Genomic DNA, 26,117 nt, shown 5'->3' with positions numbered 1-26,117 from the left:
TGGAGCTGCATCATCACGCGTTGCACGTCGGCTGGTACAGCATGGATTGGTTTGTTCACAATCGTCACCAGTGGCTGGTGGTCTGTCTCGACCGTGAAAGTGTTTCCGAAGATAAAGTCTTTGAATTTGGAGCAGGCATCCTTCTCGATCTGTGCGTAGTGTTGTTCTGTGTTGGTCATGGTACAGGAGGCATATGAAACGGGGAGCAAGGTACCATCAGTTGATGGTTGTAGGCAGGCTGACCCGAGCCCGAATCGCGAAGCATCACAGGTGATAGTCACAGGACGTTTCAAATCGAAGAATATTAGAGTTGGTGCACTGGTCAGCTTGGATTTTAAAGCATCAAATGCTTGTTGATGTTGCTGGAACCAGGACCAAGCAATGTCCTTTTTAGTCAGTTGTCGCAGGGTGCGAGCTTAGTACACTGAGGTTTGGTATGAATTTTCCAAGATAGTTCACCATACCCAGGAAACGCTGCAGGCCGAGCACGTCGGTGGGGGTCGGCATCTCAGTGATGGCAGCAGCTTTCCGTGGATCGGGCTTGAGGCCGTCGGAAGTGAATACGTGCCCGACGTAGGTGACCTCTGAAACCCTGAACTTGCACTTGTTAGGGTTGAGCTTGAGGTTGATCTGACGGTACATTGACTTTTGCACCAGTATCTAATTTAGCATGAAAGTTAAAGTTGTTGACAGTTATCAAAACTATAGGGTCGGGAAACTTGCCAGCTGCATGTAGGAGTTAATACATGTTTGACTCCCCTTGCGAATTAATTGGACTGCTGTCGGGGGCAGTGTCGAGCTTGAATTGGGAGTCCTAGTTGTTATCGTCTTGGACCAGCATGTTTAGGTTAGGTTGGGACTGAAGGGATTCTTCCCACGAGAATGACAGGCAGCAGAGAAATGGTTCATTTTCTTATAATAGTTACAGGCCTTTCCATAGGCAGGACATGGTGATTGCCTGTTATGCAGATGGTTGCAATTGGGGCATCTTTTGGGAGGCTCACTATTAGATGCAGGGTTGGCCCTCCTTCCCCCTTAAAAAGTGGGTGTCTGCCCCAATCAAAGATAAGCTGTGCTGGCTGTCGGCAGGCAAAAGCCATCGCAAAAAAATGAAAATAAAAACTTGATAAAAGGAAATAAAAACCGATAAACAGGAGATGTGGGTTAACCCAAACTTGACACCATGTAAATATGACATCCACACAACATGTAACTTAAGATCATCTTTAATCCACATACAGACTTAACAGCATGTTAGTAGTCACTGCCTCCTGTCTGCTACCGAAATGCGTAGCATAGGAAGTAGGTGTTAATATAAATGATACAGTAAGGCGGGGTTAGTGACGCTAACCTATATATGATTGGTTGCATGCATAAACCAATCTACAGAAATAAAATGAACATGCAATGAGCTGTTTGGCCTGCCCTGTGCTTGAAACTGCAATGGAAATGGAAATGAAATGAAGAAGCAATAAACTGTTTGGCCTGCCCTGTGCTTGAAACTGCAATGGCAATGGAAATGAAATGAAAATATAATGAGCTCTTTGGCCTGCCCTGTGCTTGAAACTGCAATGGAAATGGAAATGGAAATAGAAATGAAATGAAAATGAGTTGTTTGGCTTGCCCTGTGCTGGAAACTGCAATAGAAATGAAATGAAATGAATTGTTTGAAACTGCTTGAAAGCACTAATTTAATGCCCCTATTATCCGAGATCCCTTTTGCCCAAAATGCCCGTACTAGTCCAGGAGGAACATTTTGGCCTAAAAGGCCCACGCCAAGCCAGGAAAACTCCATTAAAAATGCCTTTCACTGAGATTTCACTCCGATTTTTTTTTAAAGAGCCCCTTTGGCCCATCAGGCCTACTAGCCCAAGAGTCCCTTTGACCCATCAGTAAATATTCCACCTGCTAGTATTAAACTTCACCCCAGTATTTTTCTCCCTCCATTCATTGGCTCCCTGTGAGTTCCAGGCCAGGATAGACTGTCCTCCTTCATTGCTGTGATCTGCAGAAAAATGTGAAAAATGTCTAAAATTTATTCTCTACCCTCTCCCCCTTCTCACTCACAGAGTTTTGAGCAGAATTTCTGGCAGTTTCTGAGCTGCCAGCCCACCAGGCCTGAGTGACTGAGCTGCCAGCCCACCAGGCCTGTGTGACTGAGCTGCCAGCCCAGCAGGCCTGAGTGACTGAGCTGCCAGCCCAAGAATCCATTCGGCCCACAATGTCCATACTAGATCTCTGAAACTAGACCCTTCTGCCTACAATGCCCATACTTGCACTCCAGGGATAACCATCCAAGTCTGTCCAACCTCTACTTGTAGCTAATTCCCTCCAGCATTCTGATGAACAAGTGTCAAGCTTGAAAGAGTTCAGAAAGGATTTACGAGGATGTTGCCAGGACTAGAGGGTGTGAGCTATTGCGAGAGGCTGAGTAAGCTGGGTCTCTATTCCATGGAGCGTAGGAGGATGAGGGGAGATCTTATATAGAAAATAATGAAGAATAGATCAGGTAGAAGCACAGCGCCCTTTACCCAGAGTAGGGGAATCAAGGACCAGAGGAGATAGGTTCAAGGTGAAGGTTAAATAGAAATCCGACGGGTAACTTTTACACACAGTTAAGATGGGTATATGGAACAAGCTGCCAGAGGAGGTAGTTGAGGCTGTGACTATCCCATCATTTAAGAAACAGTTGGACAGGTACATGGATAGGACAGGTTTGGAGGGTTATGGACCATGCGCGGGCAAGTGTGACTAGGGTAGCTGGGACATTCTTGGCCTGTGTGGGCGAGTTGGGCCGAAGGGCCTGTTTCCACAATGTTTCTTTCTATGACTCTATGACTCCATGGAGTTGCCACCAGCTGCAAGCAGTGAAGCGTTTAGTGAAGTGTTTTTGGGTTGGGGGGAGTCACCGGGGAGAGGCTTACCACGATCACCAGGCAGGCTGGCCCCAGGAAACTCCAGCGGAAACCTGACTCCAGGGTCAGCCAACAGCTGTAAGGAGGAAAGAGTTTTGTTACTGACTCACACTTGCCTCATGAGGAACTTGTGGAAGGCCCAGTGCTGTGAGCTAGCACTGACACACACAGGGTCACTGTTTAGTATAGTTTAGTACAGTTTAGAGATACAACACAGAAATGGGCCCTTCAGCCCACCGAGGCCGCACCGACCCCCAATCGCCGTACAATAACTGGCTACTGGGGAGACTTTAAACTAGAACGGTTGGGGGGAGGGACTCAAATAGAGCTAGTAGACAGTGTGTGAGGCAGGTGGCAGAGAAGGGAAGCACTCGGATCCAAAATGTAGCGAAGAAAGAAGAAAAAGATAATAAACAGAGAATAAGAGGTGGTGGGTTTCTTAAATGTGTATATTTTAATGCTAGGAGCATTGTAAGAAAGGTGGATGAGCTTAGAGCCTGGATTGACACCTGGAAGTATGATGTTGTGCCGATCAATGAAACATGGCTGCAGGAGGGCTGTGATTGGAAACTAAATATTCCAGGATTTCGGTGCTTCAAGAGTGATAGAATTGGAGGGGCAAGAGGTGGAGGTGTTGCATTGCTTGTCAGGGAAGATATTACAGCAGTGCTTTGGCAGGATAGATTAGAGGGCTCGTCTAGGGAGGCTATTTGGTTGGAACTGAGAAATGGGAAAGGTGTAGCAACACTTATAGGGGTGTATTATAGACTGCCTAATGGGGAGCGAGAATTGGAAGAGCAAATATGTAAGGAGATAGCAGATATTAGTAGTAAGCACAAGGTGGTGATTGTGGGAGATTTCAATTTTCCACACATAGACTGGGAAACACATTCTGTAAATGGGCTGGATGGTTTGGAGTTTGTAAAATGTGTGCAGGATAGTTTTTGCAGCAATACATAGAGGTACCTGCTAGAGAAGGGGCAGTGCTGGACCTCCTGTTAGGAAATGAGACAGGTCAGGTGGCGGAAGTATGCGTTGGGGAGCACTTCGGGTCCAGTGATCAGAATACCATTAGTTTCAATATAATTATGGAGAGGGTCAAAACTGGGCCTAGGGTTGAGATTTTTGTTTGAAGAAAGGCTAACTTTGAGGAGATGCGAAAGGATTTAAAAGGAGTGAATTGGGACATTTTGTTTTATGGGAAAGATGTGGAAGAGAAATGGAGGAAATTTAAAGGTGAAATTTTAAGAGTACAGAATCTTTATGTCCCTGTTAGGTTGAAAGGAAATAGTAAAAATTGGAAAGAGCCATGGTTTTCAAGGGAAATTGGACACTTGTTTCGGAAAAAGAGAGAGATCTACAATAATTATAGGCAGCATGGAGTAAATGAGGTGCTTGAGGAGTATAAAGAATGTAAAAAGAATCTTAAGAAATAAATTAGAAAAGCTAAAAGAAGATATGAGGTTGCTTTGGCGAAACTAAATCCGAAGGCTTTCAACAGCTATATTAATAGCAAAAGGATAATGAGGGATAAAATTGGTCCATTAGAGAGTCAGAGTGGACAGCTATCTGCACACCAAAAGAGATGGGGGAGATATGGAATGATTTATTTTCTTCAGTATTCACCAAGGAGAAGGATATTGAATTATGTGAGGTAAGGGAAACAAGTAGAGTAGCTATGGAAACTATGAGATTCAAAGAAGAGGAAGTACTGACACTTTTGAAAAATATAAAAGTGGATAAGTCTCTAGGTCCTGGCAGGATATTCCCTAAGACATTGAGGGAGGTTAGTTTAGAAATAGCAGGGGCTATGACAGAATTATTTCAAATGTCATTAGAAACGGGAATAATGCCGGAGGATTGGCGTACTGCGCAGGTTCCATTGTTTAAAAAGGGTTCTAAGAGTAAACCTAGCAATTATAGACCTGTTAGTTTGATGTCAGTGATGGGCAAATTAATGGAAAGTATACTTAGAGATAATATATATAAGCATTGGATAAACAGGGTCTGATTAGGAACAGTCAACATGGAATTGTGCCTGGAAGGTCATGTTTGACTAATCTTCTTGAATTTTTTGAAGAGGTTACTAGGGAAATTGATGAGGCTAATGCAGTGGATGTTGTGTATATGGACTTCAGTAAGGCATTTGACAAGGTTCCTCATGGAAGGTTGGTTAAGAAGGCTCAATTGTTGGGTATTAATGGTGGAGTAGCAAGATGGATTCAACAGTGGCTGAATGGGAGATGCCAGAGAGTAATGGTGGATGGCTGTTTGTCAGGTTGGAGGCCGGTGACTAGTGGGGTGCCTCAGGGATCTGTGGTGGGTCCACTGTTGTTTGTCATATACATCAATGATCTGGATGATGGTGTGGTAAATTGGATTAGTAAGTATGCAGATGATACTAAGATAGGTGGTTACACAAAAAAGCTGGAGAAACTCACCGGGTGCAGCAGCATCTATGGAGCGAAGGAAATAGGCAACGTTTCGGCCCGAAACGTTGCCTATTTCCTTCGCTCCATAGATGCTGCTGCACCCGCTGAGTTTCTCCAGCTTTTTTGTGTAACCTTCGATTCTCCAGCATCTGCAGTTCCCTCTGAAACACTAAGATAGGTGGTGTTGTGGATAATGAAGTAGATTTCAAAGTCTATAGAGAGATTTAGGCCATTTGGAAGAGTGGGCTTAAATATGGCAGATGGAGTTTAATGCTGATAAATGTGAGGTGCTACATCTTGGCAGGACAAATCAAAATAGGACATACATGGTAAATGGTAGCGAATTGAGGAATGCAGTTGATCAGGGGGATCTAGGAATAACTGTGCATAGTTCCCTGAAGGTGGAATCTCATGTAGATAGGGTGCTAAAGAATGCTTTTGGTGTGCTGGCCTTTATAAATCAGAGCATTGAGTATAGAAGTTGGGATGTAATGTTAAAATTGTACAAGGCATTGGTGAGGCCAATTCTGGAGTATGGTGTACAATTTTGTTCGCCTAATTATTAGGAACAATGTCAACAAAATAGAGAGTACAGAGGAGATTTACTAGAATGTTGCCTGGGTTTCAGCAACTAAGTTATAGAGAAAGGTTGAACAAGTTAGGTTTTTATTCTTTGGAGCGCAGAAGGTTAAGGGGGGACTTGATAGAGTTCTTTAAAATGATGAGAGGGATAGACAGAGTTGATGTGGATCAGCTTTTCCCCATTGAGAGTAGGGACAATTCAAACAAGAGGACATAACTAGAGAATTAAGGGACAAAAATGTTGGGGATAACATGAGGGGGAACTTCTTTACTCAGAGTGGTAGCTGTGTGGAATGAGCTTCCAGTGGAAGTGGTGGCGGTAGGTTCGATTTTATCATTTAAAAATAAATTGGATAGGTATATGGACGGGAAAGGAATGGAGGGTTATGGTCTGATTGCAGGTAGATGGGACTAGGGGGAAATAAGTGTTCGGCACGGACTTGAAGGGCTGTTTTCCATGCTGTAATTGTTATATGGTTATATGGTTATAACACGATCCTGCACAAATTAGGGATAATTTTACATTTAGATCCAAGCCAATTAACCTACAAACCTGTACGTCTTTGGAGTTGTTAAAGATGAGGGGGAGAAGATGATCTGCGGTGAATTCCCCCTCCGTGTAGGTGGGTGGGAAAAGAGTCAGAGTTACTGAGAGAATAAGATGCAGGGAGATAAGGAGAGGGGCAATGGGACTGCTGGGATCAGTCTCCTGGGAGCTTGCATTGATCCAATCGACCAAATGGCCTCAATGTGTAGGAATAAATCAGCTATAGAACTGTGTCATTTCCCTATCAGAGTCATAGAGTTATACAGCATGGAAACAGGCCATTCGGCCCCACTTGTTCATGCCGACCAAGCTGGCCCATCTACCCTAGTCCCATGTACCAGCGTTTGGCCCATATCCCACTGAAACATTCCTGTCCATAAGTTGTTACTCACCCATTATTCGATCCGTATCCTTTGGGTTTTATTGCCGCGGAGATAACGACTATCACAGCAGGCACGGCGTAGCTGGAAATGTAGAGGTATTTTCGTTTGATGGCCTGCGTGCGACTGTAGTTTGTGACAGTGAGGTGTCTGGACATGATGAAAAGCTGCAAACTCTCCAGGAACATCCAGATGAAGACAGCGAGGAAGAGGTAATGCAAACAGCCTGCGATCAGGCCGCACACCACCTAAAGACAATGGCAACAGCTGGGTTAGTGGGCAGCACTGGGTGGTAGCAGAAATTCATTTGTAAATGCAATTGTGTAACACCCTCAAGCTCTTCAGAAAAGGAAGGATTGTATTTGTCTGCTTTCCACCTTTTTGTGTAACATTCTTGTGGGTGATTTCCTGATGTAGATACTGAGATACAGGCAGCAATGCTCAGAAACGGTGGGCAGAGACACACACACACAGATACCCAGAGAAACTATCGCCACTATACATGTGACTGGATATTAGCGTGGCACAATGGCGCAGTGGGAGATTTACTGCCTGCCTAGAGATTCTGACTATGGGTGCTGCCTGTACGGAGTTTGTACATTCTCCCAGTGACCGCTTGGGTTTTCTCCGGGAGCTCCAGTTTCCTCCCGCACTCTAAAGACGTACAGGTTTGTAGGTTATTTGGTGAGGGTAAGAAAAGATTGTAAATTGTCCTGAGTGTGTAGGATAGTGTGTGGGGGTCGCTAGTCCGCGTAGATTTGGTGGGCCAAAGGGCTTGTTTCAGAGCTGTATCTCTAAACTAAACTAAACCTAGTTTGGAATGATGAATTTGGAGTTCTGCACGAGTTCCGGGTCTCAATATCTCCAGCAAGGTCTAGTGGTGTAATTAAATTGCACATTTCTGTTGATCCCAGCAGCCAAGCAGAATGGGTCAATTGCTGGACTTGGACCCAGGATGTGAACTTCAATCCCACCAATAATTAAATAGATCTGTAATTCAACCAAGTCTATGATAAGAAGGTTGTGGAGGCTTTGGAGAGGGTGCAGAAGGGGTTCACCAGGAAGCTGCCTGGATTAGAGGGATATGCTAAAAGGTGAAGTTGAGCTAACTTATTATTTTCTCTGTGGCAATACTTGGAGGCTGAGGGTAGATATGGGAGGAGAATGTGAAATGATGAGAGGCGGAGATAAGGTCAAGATTCAGGAGAGAGCTGAGAATATGAAGCTGCAGCTTGGATTTCTAACCTCGTGTTTAATCGGCATTCCTATCAGGAAGACGAACTGTGCCAGGAAGAGGGTGAAGCTCAGATGCTTGTGGACGGTGGTGTTGGCGTTCTGGATGGAGCTGCAGTTGACAAAGATGGCGATGGAGGCGGCGAGGCACAGCAGAGAGATGATGAGGCAGATGTAGGTGATCACCTTCAAGTGTCGGTCATCCTGCAGCGGGCACAATGTGGGACACAACGTTCACACCACAGCAGTGGCAGGGTCTCCAGGGACAACATGATGGACCCCTGGTCTGGTCCTCTCAAGCACTCGATCTCCATGCCCCAACTCATCATGTTCTACAACGCCAACTATCAATTCACTCATGAACACCAACCCTGATGTGTGGGGCTCTGATACCCCCAGAATGTCCATGGACAACAGGCTGGAGCTCTGAGCCAGCTCTGCTTGAGTGCTAGATCTACAGGCGCCAACTCGTCATGTTCTAGAATTTTGACCATCAATTCCTATGTGATCGAGAACCCATGTCAACCTGATGTCCCGAGTCTTTGATACTCGCAGTGTCTCCAGGGACAACGGGCTGGAGCTTTAGGCCAGGTCCAATCAACCTCTAGAACACCATTCATTGTGTTCTAGAATGCTTCCCATTCAACCCCACATTCAAGAACCCTTGAATCCCATTTGCCCGTAGTTGGACCACATTCCTCTGCGCCTGTTCAAACGTCTTTTAAATATTGGCATTGGACCTGTCTCAACTACTTTCACATACCTGCCACCCACTGCCTGCCCCTTTTCCAGGCCAACGTCCGTGCCCGCGTGTCCCTGGAGAGGGAACACGCGGTGTCAACTGGGACTTGAGGCATTCTGGGAATGCTGGTCGCCACGGGAGGTCGAGTGTTTTGTTGATAAAGTTGGCATTTAAACCATATAATAATTACAGCACGGAAACAGGCCATCTCGGCCCTACAAGTCCGTGCCGAACAATTTTTTTCCCTTAGTCCCACCTGCCTGCACTCATACCATAACCCTCCATTCCCTTCTCATCCATATGTCTATCCAATTTATTTTTAAATGATACCAACGAACCTGCCTCCACCACTTCCACTGGAAGCTCATTCCACACCGCTACCACTCTGAGTAAAGATCCCCCTCATGTTACCCCTAAACTTCTGTCCCTTAATTCTGAAGTCATGTCCTCTTGTTTGAATCTTCCCTATTCTCAAAGGGAAAAGCTTGTCCACATCAACTCTGTCTATCCCTCTCATCATTTTAAAGACCTCTATCAAGTCTCCCCTTAACCTTCTGCGCTCCAGAGAATAAAGACCTAACTTATTCAACCTATCTCTGTAACTTAGTTGTTGAAACCCAGGCAACATTCTAGTAAATTTCCTCTGTACTCTATCTATTTTGTTGACATCCTTCCTATAATTGGGCGACCAAAATTGTACACCATACTCCAGATTTGGTCTCACCAATGCCTTGTACAATTTTAACATTACATCCCAGCTTCTATACTCAATGCTCTGATTTATAAAGGCTAACATACCAAAAGCTTTCTTTACCACCCAATCTATATGAGATTCCACCTTCAAGGAACTATGCACGATTATTCCCAGATCCCTCTGTTCAACTGTATTCTTCAATTCCCTACCATTTACCATGTACGTCCTATTTTGATGTATCCTGCCAAGGTGTAGCACCTCACATTTATCAGCATTAAACTCCATCTGCCATCTTTCAGCCCATTTTTCCAAATGGCCTAAATCACTCTGTAGACTTTGGAAATCCTCTTCATTATCCACAACACCCCCTATCTTGGTATCATCTGCATACTTACTAATCCAATTTACCACCCCTTCATTCAGATCATTGATGTACATGACAAACAACAAAGGACCCAACGCAGATCCCTGAGGCACCCCACTAGTCACCTGCCTCCAACCCGATAAACAGCCATCCACCATTACCCTCTGGCTTCTCCCATTCAGCCACTGTTGAATCCATCTTGCTATTCCTGCATTTACACCCAATTATACCCAATTATATTAATTTGATGATCGTTAGTTTGTAAATCTGTCAACATAGGCTGTCTGTGATTGTGTTAATTTGTATGGGTTTTTTGGGAATAAAAGTATTTGTATAATAAAAAAACTGTGAACCCCTCAGGTTTAATTTTTTCCCCTCTCACCTTCAACCCATGTCCCTCAGTTCATGATTCATCTTCCGTAAGGTTGATTGTACTTGATTAAGGTACACACATTATGAATGGGATGGGTGTAGACAAAGTGGATAATGAGAAACTTCATACCATAGCACAGGCATCTAAAACCAGAGGGTATAGCTGTAGGGTAAAGGGTGTGAGGTATGGGGAGGATTTGAGGAGGAATGATTTCATCCAGTGGGTGCCTGTGATCTGGGACACCCAGATTGAGTGGGTGGGAGAGACAGCTACCTCACAGCGCTCTAAGTACGACTTAAAACACTAAGGTGCAGAAGGCAACAGACCAAGTAGTAGCATTGTGTAGAAAGGAATTGCAAATGCTGATTTATACTGAAGACAGACACAAAGTGCTGGAGAAACTCAGCAGGTCAGGCAGCATCTCTGCAGAAAAAGGACGGGTGATGTTTTGTTTCGTGACCTTTATTCAGACTGAAGACTTCTTCAGTCTATCAAGTAGTGTAAGACTTTAGAGCATGCAATTTCATTCAAACCAAGCTGTTTGAATGACAATAAAAGGCATTCTATTCTATTATTTTCTATTCTATGTAGCAGAATTAACAGACACAAAAAGCTGGAGTAACTCAGCGGGATAGGCAGCATCTCTGGGGAGAAGGAATGGGTGACGTTTTGGGTCGAGACCCTTCTTCAGACCAATAGATGCTTGAGTGTCTGCATTGACATGGTGGGCTGAAGTGTCTGTTTAATGCTGTGTGTCTCCTTCACTATGACTCTCTGACTTGTTCCCTCTTTAGGTATTCTGTTGAACGATCTCGTACCTCAAGATCAACAGGAGCCATTAAAATAGCAAAGCTTGTGAGGTGATCACACTGGCAGTCCACGTATGTCTGATTGAAACCATACGTTACACAACCCTCATGGGACCAGACACTTTCCTCTTCCGTCGTTTTCCAAAACACACACGTTGGCTTCTCGTTGTCTTTCTGTTCCTGTGTCTGAGAAGAGCAAACTCTGTTAACCATCGATGGAATCTTTCTGATAACAGGTTGAGCATTCACACTTCCCCAAGTTGTGTTAGCACAGAAAACATCAGATCTGTCTTGTCCCTTTGGTGACAGCAATTCACAGTGACCTCCTGCAGGTGGGAAACCGGCCACAGGATCACATTTAACACAACAGAGGGAACACCATTGCTATCAATCTCACCGTACTGTCCCGTCAAACTGCCCCAGGGTGGAGGCACTGGATACATACAGAGTGAAGCTCCCTCCACATTGAACCTGGCCTGGGGAAGGACAGTCAGAGTGTATCGAGAGTGAAGCTCCTTCTACAATATCCCAGCTGACATCCCACATACACAGTGCAGTGATAGCGATTGTCTTTCATTGATATGGCGGCTGTACTCTGTAACTACAGCTTCACCACCACCTGAGAAATGGTGGCACATGGTCTCCTCCTGTGACCCGTTTCATTACCAATCTCTAACCCTTCTCCCCTCTCCCTCAGATGTGGCATTTCCACTTCCTGCATCAGGTCTCCTTGTACTGACCCTGAGTAACGGTGAAAGGAGAGGTGACCATGAACTGACCTGAACCAGTTCAGACCCACCTTACGTGGAGACATCAGGCCTGAAGCCAGGCTCAGTGTGTCCACTGCCCTCCCAACCTTCACACTGCAGGGTGTGGTGGGTTAACCAGGGTCACATGGACACCCATCCCTACACAGTGTACGATGACTTCCCAGCAGTAAATCACCCAGAGCAAAGGTTCTTCCTGATCTTCTCCCTCGTTCACCAAGAGGGCAATCCGAGCCAATCCTCTCATCTGTCTAATGTAAACAGAAGATGGTGCAAGTACTCAGCAGGTCAGGCAGGTTCTGCAGACAATGAGAAGTTAGCTTTGTTCCTCTCTCCACAGATGCTGCCTGACCTGCTGAGTGTTTCAGGTATTTTTTGTATTTCATTCCAGTCTCTGCACCTTTAGCTTTTCCCTCATCTACTTGCCCAGTTAGTCCTAGATAACACCTGCACTATGTGACCCAGATTTGATGGGGACTTACCCAATGGAGGCAGAAGGAGTTTAATTCTGAGTTCAGGAACTATTGCCCATTGTACCTTTGGGGGAGCCCATTATCCATCGGGAAACACCCCGGGTGGTATTTACAAACCTGGTTGAGTTCCAGAGTGAAATTGACTATTTCTTGCAGCTTGGAGCTGGCAACTTTGTTGCTGATCGTGGCTGAGACCACCTTGGATTTTAATGGGACCGTCCTCTCAGATGAGTTTCCTCCTTTAATCTCTCTGTTCAATAAGGATTCCATGTCTTCGTATACGAGAAAGGAAATAGCCACAAACCCTGCCGGAGATAACAGTTCAACCATTGGTGAGTGTGGAGAAACGTCAGGTGTAAGACTCCAGAAACTGGACATAATGGCAGATCTACAGCACACGCCACCCATTCCAGTGGTGCCCTGTACTGGAGCTCTGAGCATTAAAACCAGCTGTAAACAGTGGTGGATCAGGAGATCATCGTGCGGCCAACTTTGTCCAGGACAGTGTCAGGGTAGTTTGAGTGCTGTTGCAACTGCACTCATCCAGGCAAGTGGACGGTGATCTATCACGGTCCTGACTTGTGCCTTGTGGGTGGTTACACATGGCCATACACAGGAGATAATATCATTCTGCACAATTAAATGATGACTAGATATCCTGAATGTCCCAAATATCTAGACGAAAGGGCATGGCTTTGAAGTGAGAATGGAAAAGATTTAAGGTGATGTGCGGGACAAGTTTTTAATACAGACGGTGGTGGGTGCCTGGAACATGCTGCCAGGGGTGGCGGTGTAAGCTGACTCAATAATGGCATGTAAGAGGTTTTAGATAGGCACATAGATATGGAGGGAATGGAGGGATATGGATCATGGTCAGGCTGGCTAGTTCATCTTGGCTTGTGGCTTGTGGCCAAAGGACCTGTTCCTCTGCTGTATTGTTTTCTATGTTCCATCAGTTCCTGTGATATCTACACACCAGGTATGGAAGGATGGGAAAGAGACAAATTATTTACCAGGGTTAGTGCCTCCAGTGATTGAACTCCAGAATATCTTCATGACATTGCCCTTAATCTGCATCTCCACCAACTGGTCCTCACTGCTATTCTTCTTTTCAATCACCTGGACCTTCAGAACTATGAAAAAAGATCAGACGTTGTGAAGCGTGCAATGGCAACAGAACTGATCTCTCTCTCTCTCTCTGCGGCAAGCTTTGCAACAATCCCCAAGGTCTAACAGCTTGATAACACTTGTTAGCCGTGGCTCAGGTAGTCCTCTTGCCCCTGAGCCTGGAGGTAGTGTGGAGTCCTACTTCCACACCCTGAGCACAGAGTCTGGGCTGACTGGTCCTCAACCCTGTGCCTCTCCCAACTTCAGAACATCCTGATGGATGTCACTGTTGAAGTGTCGTTGAATTGCTATGAAGCTGGTTCAGTCATATTGCACCTGAGTACCATGCATGAGGGAAGATGTGCCCTTACAGAGACAGAGCAGGCAAGATTTGGTGGTAACTAGACTAAGTGGGACCTGTTGGGATCGGTGTTCACACGGGAGGGCTGGTCCCCCAAGGCAATATTCCACCTCTCCACCAATTCCAATATTGGTGGCCATTCGTGGGGTGGGGGCTTTCTGAAGTGCTAGTATGGGCGTTGTGGGCAGAAGGGACTGGTTTCCAGCAGGCTATTATGGACATTGTGGGCCAAATAGATTCTTGGGCTGGCAGCTGAGCCACTCAGGCCTGGTGGGCTGGCAGCTGAGTCACTCAAACATGGTGGGCTGGCAGCTCAGAAACTACCAGAAATACTTCCCAAGACAGGTGAGAGACTCTGTAAAAGAGAAGGGGGAAATAGTGGAGAATGAATTTTACACATTTTTCATATTCTTCTGCATATTTTTCTACAGCAATGAAGTAGGAAAGTCTATCCTGGCCTGGATCCAACATGGAGCCAATGAAGGGAACGAGAAAAATACTGGGGTGAGGTTTAATACTTGCAGGGGGAATACTTACTGATGGGCCGAAGGGACTCCTCCTGTGCTATGACAGGCCTGATGGGCCGAGGGGGCTCTTAAAAAAATCTGAGTAAAATCTCAGTGAAAGGAACTTTTTCTGGACGTTTCATGGCCTGGCACGGGCCTTTTGGGCCAAAATGCTCCTCCTGGGTTAATACGGGCATTTTAGGCAAAAGGGACTGGTGTCTCAGCTAATAGGGGGCCTTGTGGGCTGAAATTAGTGGTTTCAGGCATGCCAAACAACTCAATTCCATTCATTTCCATTTCAATTTCAAGCACATGGCAGGCCAAACAGCTCATTTCATTTACATTTCTATTTCCATTCCCATTTCAATTTCAAGCACAGGGTTGGCCAAACAACTGATTTCATTTAAATTTCATTTCCATTTCCATTCCATTGCAGTTTCAAGCATAGGGCAGGCCAAACAGCTCATTGCATTTTCATTTAATTTCCATTTCCATTGCAGTTTCAAGCACAGGGCAGGCAAAACAACTAATTTCATTTCATTTCCATTTCCATTTCAATTTCAATCATTGGGCGGACAAACAACTCATTTCATTTTCATTACATTTCCATTTCCATTGCAGTTTCAAGCGCAGGGCAGGCCAAACAAACTCATTTCATTTTCATTTCATTTCCATTTCCATTGCAGTTTCAAGCACAGAGCAGGCCAAACAGCTCATTGCATTTTCATTTCATTTCCATTTCCATAGCAATTTCAAGCAAAGGGCAGGCCATACAGCTTATTGCATTTTCATTTCATTTCCATTTCAGTTTCTAGCACAGGGCAGGCAAAACAGCTCATTGGATTTTTATTTCATTTCCAATTCCACTTCCATTGCATGTTTCAAGCACACAGCAGGCCAAACAGCTCATTGCATTTTCATTTCATTTCCATTTTCATTGCAGTTTCATACCATTTCAAGCAGGGTGCAAGGCCATCAAATTCAAGTGCAGTTTCATACCATTTCAAGCAGGGTGCAAGGCCACCAAATTCAAGTGCAGTTTCATACCATTTCAAGCAGTGTGCAAGGCCACCAAATTAAAATGAAGTTTCATACCATTTCAAGCAGGGTGCAAGGCCACCAAATTCAAGTGCAGTTTCATACCATTTCAAGCTGGGTGCAAGGCTGCCAAATTCAAAGGCAGTTTCAAACCACTTAAACCAGGGTGTAAGGCTGCCAAATACAAGTGCAGTTTCATACCATTTCATGAAGGAAACAAGGCCACTAAATTCAAATGCAGTTTCATACCATTTCAAGCAGTGTGCAAGGCCACCAAATTCAAGTGCAGTTTGATACCATTTCAAGCAGTGTGTAAGGCCACCAAATTCAAAATGCAGTTTCACACCACTGCAAGCAGGGAGCAAGGCCACCAAATTCAAATGCCTTTTCATACCATTTCAAGCAGGGTGCAAGGTCACCAAATTCAAGTGCAGTTTGATACCATTTCAAGCAGTGTGTAAGGCCACCAAATTCAAAATGCAGTTTCACACCACTGCAAGCAGGGAGCAAGGCCACCAAATTCAAATGCCTTTTCATACCATTTCAAGCAGGGTGCAAGGTCACCAAATTCAAACACAGTTTCATACCCTTACATGCAGGGTACACGGCCACCAAATACGTTCAGTTTCATATCATTTCAAGCTGGGTGCAAGGCCACCAAATTCAAGTGCAGTTTCATACGATTTCAAGCAGGGTGCAAGGCCAGCAAATTCAAATGCTGTTTCATAACATTTGATGCAGGGTGCAAGGCCACCAAATTCACGTGCAGTTTCATAACATTTCAAGCTGGGTGCAAGGCTAACAAAATCAAGTGCAGTTTCATACCATTTCAAGCAGTGTGCAAGGCCACCAAATTCAAATGCAGTTGCATACCATTTCAAGCAGTGTGCGAGGCCACCAAATTTAAATGCAGTTTCATCCCATTTCAAGCAGGGTGCAAAGCCACCAAGTTTAAGTGCAGTTTCATACCATTTCAAGAAGGTGCAAGGCCACCAAATTCAAATGCAGTTTCATACCATTTGAAGCCGGGTTCAAGGCCACCAAATACAAGTGCAGTTTCATATCATTTCAAGCTGGGTGCAAGGCCACCAAATTCAGGTGCAGCTTCATACCATTTCAAGCAGGGTACAAGGCTACCAAATTCAAGTGAAGGTTTGTACCATTTCACGCAGGGTGCTAGGCCACCAAATTCAAGTGCAGTTTCATTCGATTTCAAGCAGGGTGCAAGGCCACCAAATTTACGTGCAGTTTCATAACATTTCAAGCAGGGTGCAAGGCCACCAAATTCAAATGCAGTTTCATACCATTTCAAGCAGGAAACAAGGCCACCAAATTCAAATGCAGTTTCATCCCATTTCAAGCAGGGTGCAAGGCAACCAAATTCAAGTGCAGTTTCATACCATTTCAAGCTGTGTGCAAGCCCACCAAATTCAAGTGCAGTTTCATACCAAGCAGGGTGCAAGGCCACCAAATTCAAATGCAGTTTCATCCCATTTCAAGCTGTGTGCAAGCCCACCAAATTCAAGTGCAGTTTCATACCAAGCAGGGTGCAAGTCCATCAAATTCAAATGCAGTTTCATACCATTTCAAACAGGGTGCAAGGGCACCAACTCCAAATGCAGTTACTTTCAAATTTCAAGCACGGTGCAAGGCCGCCAAATTCAAAGGTAGTTTCATACCATTTAATGCAGGATGCAATGGCATCAAATCCAAATGCAGTTTCATACTATTTCAAGCAGGGTGCAAGGCCACCATATTCAAATGCAGTTTTATAACATTTCAAGCAGGAAACAAGGCCACCAAATTCAAATGCAGTTTCATACAATTTCAATCAGGGTGCAAGGCCACCAAATTCAAATGCCTTTTCATACCATTTCAAGCTGGGTGCAAGGTCACCAAATTCAAACGCAGTTTCATACCCTTACTTGCAGGGTGCAAGGCCACCAAATTCAAATGCAGTTTCTTCCCAATTCAAGCTAGTGCAAGGCCACCAAGTTTAAGTGCAGTTTCATACCATTTCAAGCTGGGTGCAAGGCCACCAAGTTTAAGTGCAGTTTCATACCATTTCAAGCAGTGTGCAAGGCCACCAAGTTTAAGTGCAGTTTCATACCATTTCAAGCAGGGTGCAAGGACACCAAATCCAAGTGCAATTTCATACCATTTCAAGCTGGGTGCAATGCCACCAGATTTGTGCAGTTTCATACCGTTTGAAGCCGGGTGCAAGGCCACCAAATACAAGTGCAGTTTCATACCACCATTTCATGCTGGGTGCAAGGCCACCAAATACAAGTGCAGTTTCATACGATTTCAAGCAGGGTGCAAAGCCACCAAATTCAAATGCTGTTTCATAACATTTGATTCAGTGTGCAAGGCCACCAAATTCAAGTGCAGTTTCATACCATTTCAAGCAGGGTGCAAGGACACCAAATTCAAGTGCAGTTTCAAACCATTTCAAGCAGGGTGCAAGGCTAACAAATTCAAATGCAATTTCATATCATTTCATGCAGGTTCAAGGCCACCAAGTTCAAGTGCAGTTTCATACGATTTCAAGCAGGGTGCAAGGCCACCAAATTTAACTGCAGTTTCATACCATTTCAAGCAGGGTGCAAGTCCACCAAATTAACCATATAACCATATAACAATTACAGCACGGAAACAGTCCATCTCGGCCCTACAAGTCCGTGCCGAACAACTTTTTTTCCATTAGTCCCACCTGCCTGCACTCATACCATAACCCTCCATTCAAGTACTACACCAAATTCAAGTACACTTTCATTCCATTCCAAGCCAGGTACAAGGGCACCAAATTCAAGTGCAGTTTCATACCATTTCAAGCAGGGCGCAAGGCCACCAGATTCAAGTGCAGTTTCATACCAGTTCTAGCAGTGTGCAAGGCCACCAAATTCAAATGCAGTTTCATACCATTTCAAGCGGGTACAAGTCCACCAAATTCAAATGCAGTTTCATACCATTTCAAGCAGGGTGCAAGGGCACCAACTCCAAATGCAGTTACTTTCCATTTCAAGCACGGTGGAAGGCCGCCAAATTCAAGTGCAGTTTCATACCATTTCAAGCAGGGTGCAAGACCTCCAAATTCAAATGCAGTTTCATGCAATTTCAAGCAAGGTGCAAGGCCACCAAATTCAAATGCAGTTTCATACCATTTCAAGCAGGGTGCAAGGCCACCAAATTCAAATGCAGTTTCATTCCATTTCATGCAGCATGCAAGGCCACCAAATTCAAATGCAGTTTCATACCATTTCGAGCAGGGTGCAAGGCCACCAAATTCTAATGCTGTTTCATACCATTTCGAGCAAGGTGCAAGGCCACCAAGTAGGTTAAAACCACCATAAAACCAACATAAAACCACACTCACAGTTCAGTAGACATTCAGTGTGTTCAGTTAATTCACAGCTCAGACAGAGTCGTGACCTCTCCCTCCCCATCTTGCAGAGATTGAGCCACGCCCACACTTCCGTGTTTTCGTCCCTCACCTTCCCACCTTAAGGGGCGTGGCCTTCATGGCGTGATTGATAGGAGAGAGAATCTCAACATTTTTAAACACTAATAACTCTTTTATTTTTCATCGATGGGAAAAATCCTCATCACCTAAAATCAACATACAGCGCAAACACGAAGTGGTCAAGATTAGACTTTTAATTATATAGATAGGTATCCAGTCACTGAGGAACACCAGTTGCATGGACGGGCCAGAGAAGGAGGCATTGTTTTCTTTGGAGAAGGTTGTGAGTTGAGTGTGAACAGTGGCCAGCTAAACGGCTACTACAAATACAGTTAGAGTTTGTGGGAATAAGTACAGCACAGGCGAGCTCCAGTCTGCAATGCACAGTGCGGGGAACCAGGGCAATCTTTTAGCTCAACACCTTTGCTCAGTCCACCTGAACCAACCTCATCTCCTGGTTGGCAAACACTTTAATTCTCCTTCCCATTCCCACACAGACCTTTCTGTCATTGGTCTCCTCCATTGTCAGAGTGAGGCTAAATGCAAATTGGAGGAACAGCATCTCATAGTTCGCTTGGGCAGCTTACAGCCCAGTGGTATGAATATTGATTACTCTCACTTTAGGTAGCCCCGGCATTCCCTCTCTCTCTTTCCCTCCCCCTCCCATGAGACAGGACACCTCACCATTTCACGCGTATCATGTTACACCAAATGTTTCCCAGATAGTCTCAGCAACTCTGACATCAAAACGCAGCAGGCGGTGGATTCAGCAGCTCAGGCAGAACGATTGGAAAGAGAGAGTTCACGTCTTTAACCTGAAACATCGGCCGTTTCTCTTGCCTCAGATGCTGCCTGAACTGCTGAGTGTTTCCAGCATTTTCTGGGCCCTTTACCCACAAATTACATTCAATCTGCAGTTCTGTTGATTTTCTGCCTCAGGATATATTGCAGTAACATTGATATCAAGAGCCAACATCTTAATCAATCCATCTTCATCTATTCTACACCAAGTGATGAACAGGCACTTCAGCCTCAAAGCTGATTATTTTAAAGTAAACTCCACATTGCCCCCCCCCACCCTTCATTTAAATCCAGTTCCACACACGGTAACTAGCAACGAGAACCTTTGTTGCGATGGTGGATGTTTCCAACGGAGAGTACTTTACCAAATGAATCTGTTGTGATGGTCTTCACTTTTGAACTGGGCAGAGTGAGAGCTATCGCCATGGCCATATTGTCCACAAGGTCCATTGTGGCTGTTACTACCTTCAGCCTTTCATTTGTGTTCATGGTTTCCAGCAGTGAATGATTGAGAACCGTGTTTGTAAAGGTTTCCATGCCCTACGGGTGAAGAGAACACTCAATATATTGGAAAGAAAAACATTGAATTGAAGAATGCAGGTGAACAGAGGGATCTGGGAATAACTGTGCACAGTTCCCTGAAAGTGGAATCTCATGTAGATAGGGTGGTAAAGAAAGCTTTTGGTGTGCTGGCCTTTATAAATCAGAGCATTGAGTATAGAAGTTGGGATGTAATGTTAAAATTGTACAAGGCATTGGTGAGGCCAATTCTGGAGTATGGTGTACAATTTTGGTCGCCTAATTATAGGAAGGATGTCAACAAAATAGAGAGAGTACAGAGGAGATTTACTAGAATGTTGCCTGGGTTTCAGCAACTAAGTTACAGAGAAAGGTTGAACAAGTTAGGGCTTTATTCTTTGGAGCGCAGAAGGTTAAGGGGGGACTTGATAGAGGTTTTTAAAATGATGAGAGGGATAGACAGAGTTGATGTGGAAAAGCTTTTCCCACTGAGAGTAGGGAAGATTCAAACAAGGGGACATGACTTGAGAATTAAGGGACTGAAGTTTACATAGAAACATAGAAATTAGGTGCAGGAGTAGGCCATTCGGCCCTTCGAGCCTGCACCGCCATTCAATATGATCATGGCTGATCATCCAACTCAGTATCCCATACCTGCCTTCTCTCCATACTCCCTAATCACCTTAGCCACAAGGGCCACATCTAACTCCCTCTTAAATATAGCCAATGAACTGGCCTCAACTACCCTCTGTGGCAGAGAGTTCCAGAGATTCACCACTCTCTGTGTGAAAAAAGTTCTTCTCATCTCGGTTTTAAAGGATTTCCCCCTTATCCTTAAGCTGTGACCCCTTGTCCTGGACTTCCCTAACATCGGGAACAATCTTCCTGCATCTAGCCTGTCCAACCCCTTAAGAATTTTGTAAGTTTCTATAAGATCCCCTCTCAATCTCCTAAATTCTAGAGAGTATAAACCAAGTCTATCCAGTCTTTCTTCATAAGACAGTCCTGACATCCCAGGAATCAGTCTGGTGAACCGTCTCTGCACTCCCTCAATGGCAATAATGTCCTTCCTCAGATTTGGAAGTTTAGGGGTAACATGAGGGGGAACTTCTTTACTCAGAGAGTGGTGGCTGTGTGGAATGAGCTTCCACTGAAGGTGGTGGAGGCAGGTTCATTTTTATCATTTAAAAATAAATTGGATAGTTATATGGACGGGAAGGGAATGGAAGGTTATGGTCTGAGCGCAGGTATATGGGACTCGGGGAGAATATGTGTTCGGCACGGACTAGAAGGGTCGAGATGGCCTGTTTCCATGCTGTAATTGTTATATGGTTATATGGTTATTGCAGTTACATGGTTCAGAAATGTTGAGAGAATATGGGCAAAATATGAGGAAATGGGACGAGCTTAGGTGGGGTATCTTGGTCAACATGGGTGAGTTTGGCCAAAGAGCTTGTTTCCTTTCTCGATGTCACCATCATATTGAATGCTGAAAGTCTGAAATAGCACGGAAACAGGCCCTTCGGCCCACCAAGTCCGCGCCGACCATCGATCACCCGTTCACACTAGTTCCATGCCATCCCAGTTTCTCATCCACTCTCGATACACTTAGGGCAACTTACAGAAGCCAATTAACCTACAAACCCGCACATCTTTCAGATGTGGGAGGAAAGCAAACCCATACAGTCACACAGAGAATGTGCAAACTCCTCGCAGACAACACCCAACGTCAGAGGATCGAATCCCGGTATCTGGCGCAGTGAGGCAGCAGTTCTACCCGCTGCGCCATTGTTCCGCCCACATAATCTTTGTAAATATCCTCGTGACTCTCTCTATCTCAGACGCTCACCACTTTTACCCAAAGATAAATTCGTACGGTTTGTAAAACCTTACCTTGATATCACTTTCCATGCTGAAATTCTGACACATTTTATCTTGGAAGCAAGCAGTTTTGTTCAGCACGTCTTCTGCAGAGGTTAACTGGACAATGGAACAAGACAACAGTTAGATGTATTGGACTGGCCGTGCTGGGTCAAATGTTACAAGCAATCGGAAAAAGAGTCTTCCAAATCTACTTGTTAATGTCTGACTATAAAGGCTGTAAAACTGCTTGTGTACAGGGGTGGTGTGAGCATTATGTACCATGGCAACTCTGAATGGACCCAAAGGCTTAAATGGTGGCAACGACAGGAAGGAGTTGCTTATAAAGAAGGGTTGCCTTTATAAACACAAAACACTGAAGAGTACAGCACAGTAACAGGCCCTTCGGCCCATAATGTCAGTGCCGAACATGATGATAAGACCAACTCTTATCTGCCTGTGGATGACCCATATCCCTGCATTCCCTGTATATCTGTGTGCAAATACAAAAGTATCTTAAACACCATGGTCATATCTGCTCCACCCCCACCCCCATCAGTGTGTTCCAGGCACCGACTACCCCGTGTATAAAACACTTGCCCCCCCCCGATCAACTCCGTGAAACTTTGCCCCTCTCACCCTAAAGCTGACTGTCTATCCCATCCATGTCTCTCATCATTTTATATACTTCAATCAGGTCTCCCCTCAACCTCTGGCATTCCAGTGAAAACAATCCAAGTCTGTCCAATCTCTCCTGTGGCTAACACCACCTAATCCAGACACTATTCTCCACCCTCTCCAGATCCTCGACATCCTTCCTATAACGTGGCAACCAGAACTATATGCAATGGTCCAAATGTAGCCGAACAAAAGACCTATACAGCAACATGCACTTTACAGGGTATGGTACATAGTGTAAAACACAAAGTGCTGGAGTAACTCAGCGGGTCAGGCAGAATCTCTGGAGAACATGGATAGGTGATGTTTCGAGGTCGTGAAGCTTCTTCAGTCTGATTGTAGTGGACACTACAATGTGAAATCTTGAAGGATTGTCCCGCCACTCAACGTTGTCTGTCCATTCCCTCCACAGGTGCTGCCTGACCCGCTGAGTCACTCCAGCAGTGTAGATCTAATCACTGTGTCTCTGTGGAAGTCAGAGGCCGTTCACATACCTGGTTGGAACTGCACCGCTGCACTGTGGAACTCTGCTTTCCCGAGTCGGAACAATTGAGTGGATCGACTGGTGTAAGAATCACATGAAAGAGATGTCAGTGCCACCTGTAGACTCCACCAGTCACCCTCCTGATGTTCACCCATCGGGCAGAGTAGACTTCATCTCTGCCCCTCACCCAGAGCTCCACTATGGTGCTCCCACTATGTGCAGTGTCAGACTGGGCAACCTGAAGTGTTCTCAATATTCCAAGTGTGGTCAACCCAACATTTGTACAATTGTAGCACAACAACTCAGCTGTTGTACTGAATGCCCTGACCAATGAAGGCAAACATGGCATGTGCCTTCTTTGTCACCTTTTCAAAGCACCCAATCAAATTTATAATGCACAATTTCCCACCCCCAGAGAGCCATGTAAACCGCATTCGTCCACGTCTGTTGCAGAGAGGGATAGAGATACAAACATCGACAGCATGGATGGTGAGGAGCGAGAGACTGCGATTGACGAGGGAGTGATGCACGGACTGTGACAGGAGTGCACTCTCAGATCCACCTGGGTGTCATGGTACACCAGTTATTTACTGCCTGCAGGTGCAGCAGGCAGTGAAGAAAGCAAATGGTATGTTTGCATTCATAGCAAAAGGATTTGAGTATAGGAGCAGGGAGGTTCTACTGCAGTTGTACAGGGTCTTCGTGAGACCACACCTGAAGTATTGCGTACAGTTTTGGTCTCCTAATCTGAGGAAATACATTCTTGCCATAGAGAAGGTTCACCAGACTGATTCCTGGGATGGCAGGACTTTCATATGAAGAAAGACTGGATAGACTCGGCTTGTACTCGCTACAATTTAGAAGATTGAGGGTGGATCTTATAGAAACGTACAAAATTCTTAAGGGGTTGGACTGGCTAGATGCAGGAAGATTATTCCCGATGTTGGGGAAGTCCAGAACAAGGGGTCACAGCTTAAGGATAAGGAGGAAGTCTCTTAGGACCGAGATGAGAAACACATTTTTTACACAGAGAGTGGTGAATCTGTGGAATTCTCTGCCACAGAAGGTAGTTGAGGCCAGTTCATTGGCTATATTTAAGAGGGAGTTAGATGTGGCCCTTGTGGCTAAAGGGATCAGGGGGTATGGAGAGAAGACAGGTACGGGATACTGAGTTGGATGATCAGCCATGATCATGTTGAATGGCGATGCAGGCTCGAAGGGGCGAATGGCCTACTCCTGCACCTATTTTCTATGTTTCTATAGATTGGGTGAATGCACAGTTTTTTTATCCAGAGCAGGGGAATTAAAAAACAGAGGACAGAGGTTAAGAGGGGCAAATTTAATAGGAAGCTGAGGGGCAACTGTTTCACTCAGAGGGGGGTAGATATATAGAATGAGCTGACAGAGGAGGTAATTGAAGCAGATGCTTTAATAACATTTAACAGACACTTGGACAGGTCCAGGGATAAGTCAAGTCAAGTCAAGTCAAGTCAATTTTTTATCTATAGCACATTTAAAAACAACTCTCGTTGGCCAAAGTGCTTTACATTAGTGCAGGTACTAACGTGCTTCATACAGTGGTATATAGATTACAATACATACATAGATAAATAAATACATACAGCGCTCCCTCAGAGGACCTCAAGAAAGGCTTGAGAGTAGAAATAGTTTTTAGTCTAGACTTAAAAGAGCCGATGGAGGGGGCAGTTCTGATGGGAAGAGGGATGCTGTTCCACAGTCTAGGAGCTGTAATCGCAAAAGCACGGTCACCCCTGAGCTTATGCCTAGACCGCGGGAAGATCAGTAACCCCAAGTCGGCTGATCTGAGGGACCTGGAGGTGGTATCGTGGGTAAGCAGATTTTTGATGTAGGTGGGGGCAAGGCCGTTAAGTATACATAAAGAAGGAGCTTGAAATTTATTCGGAACCGCACAGGGTGCCAGTGGACAGAGGCCAGAGTCGGGGTGATGTGGTTCCTTTTTCGGGTGCCAGTCAGGACTCACGCTGCGGCGTTTTGGACCAAATGCAGGCGGGACAGGGATGATTGGCTGATGCCAGTGTAAAGGGTGTTGCACTAATCAAGACGGAAGGAGATAAATGAGTGGATGATCTTTTCGAGGTCATCAAATTGGAGGAATTGGTTTATTTTAGCTATCGTGCGAAGCTAGAAGAAGCTAGCTTTTACCACGGCATTGACTTGTTTGTCAAATTTCAACGTGGTCAAATATCATGCCAAGGTTTTTGACGTGAGGTTTGAGTAATGGGGTAAGGCTTCCAAGGCTGCCTGCTATCATAGAAACATAGAAACATAGAAAATAGGTGCAGGAGTAGGCCATTCGGTCCTTCGAGCCTGCACTGCCATTCAAAAAGATCATGGCTGATCATCCAAATCAATATCCCTTACCTGCCTTCTCTCCATACCCCCTGATCCCTTTAGCCACAAGGGCCACATCTAACTCCCTCTTAAATCCAGCCAATGAACTGGCCTCAACTACCTTCTGTGGCAGAGAATTCCACAGATTCACCACTCTCTGTGTAACTTATTTTGATTGAGTCCAAGGGGCCGAGCAAGATGACCTCAAACTTACTCTTGTTCAGTTGGAGGAAGTTCTGGGTCATACAACACTTTATATCCTCGAGGCAGTGGATAAGGCTGAGTAGATTAGATCGGTTGTTTGGTTTCAGGTGGAGTTCGAGCTGTGTATCGTCTGCATAGCAGTGGAAGGAAATGCCGTGCCTTTGAATGACTTGGCCTAAGGGGAGTATATACAGGGAGAAGAGAATGGAGCCTAGGATGGAACCTTGTGGAACCCCGCAGCAAAGGCTAGCTCGGGAGGAGAAAGAGTTGCCTATGTTTGTAAAGAATCTCCTATCTTTGAGGTAGGAAACGAACCAGCTCAGGGTTGATTTCTGAGCTGGTTCTCTGAGCTGGTTCAGTACCATCAATACCAACCCCGTACTGGAGACGGTCAATTAGGATGGTGTGGTCG

At 45.1% G+C, this 26,117-nt stretch overlaps 1 protein-coding gene across 1 annotated transcript in view; it reads right to left on the bottom strand.

The window, feature by feature from the left end:
• Positions 1–26,117, bottom strand: part of LOC129715574 (adhesion G protein-coupled receptor E1-like) — a 37,233-nt gene that overhangs the window by 10,404 nt on the left and 712 nt on the right. The window contains exons 2-10 of the mRNA XM_055665446.1: positions 23,139–23,206; positions 22,000–22,086; positions 19,953–20,127; positions 13,325–13,444; positions 12,429–12,616; positions 11,081–11,257; positions 8,102–8,293; positions 6,869–7,104; positions 2,925–2,991 (exon numbers count right to left, since the gene is read on the bottom strand). Coding sequence (XP_055521421.1) covers positions 2,925–2,991; positions 6,869–7,104; positions 8,102–8,293; positions 11,081–11,257; positions 12,429–12,616; positions 13,325–13,444; positions 19,953–20,127; positions 22,000–22,086; positions 23,139–23,206 — 1,310 coding nt within the window. The remainder of the gene's footprint in view (positions 1–2,924; positions 2,992–6,868; positions 7,105–8,101; positions 8,294–11,080; positions 11,258–12,428; positions 12,617–13,324; positions 13,445–19,952; positions 20,128–21,999; positions 22,087–23,138; positions 23,207–26,117) is intronic.

Source organism: Leucoraja erinacea, unplaced genomic scaffold (genome assembly GCF_028641065.1).
Source record: "Leucoraja erinacea ecotype New England unplaced genomic scaffold, Leri_hhj_1 Leri_125S, whole genome shotgun sequence".
Lineage (NCBI taxonomy): Eukaryota > Metazoa > Chordata > Chondrichthyes > Rajiformes > Rajidae > Leucoraja > Leucoraja erinaceus.
This window is presented reverse-complemented; position numbering and strand designations above follow the sequence as displayed.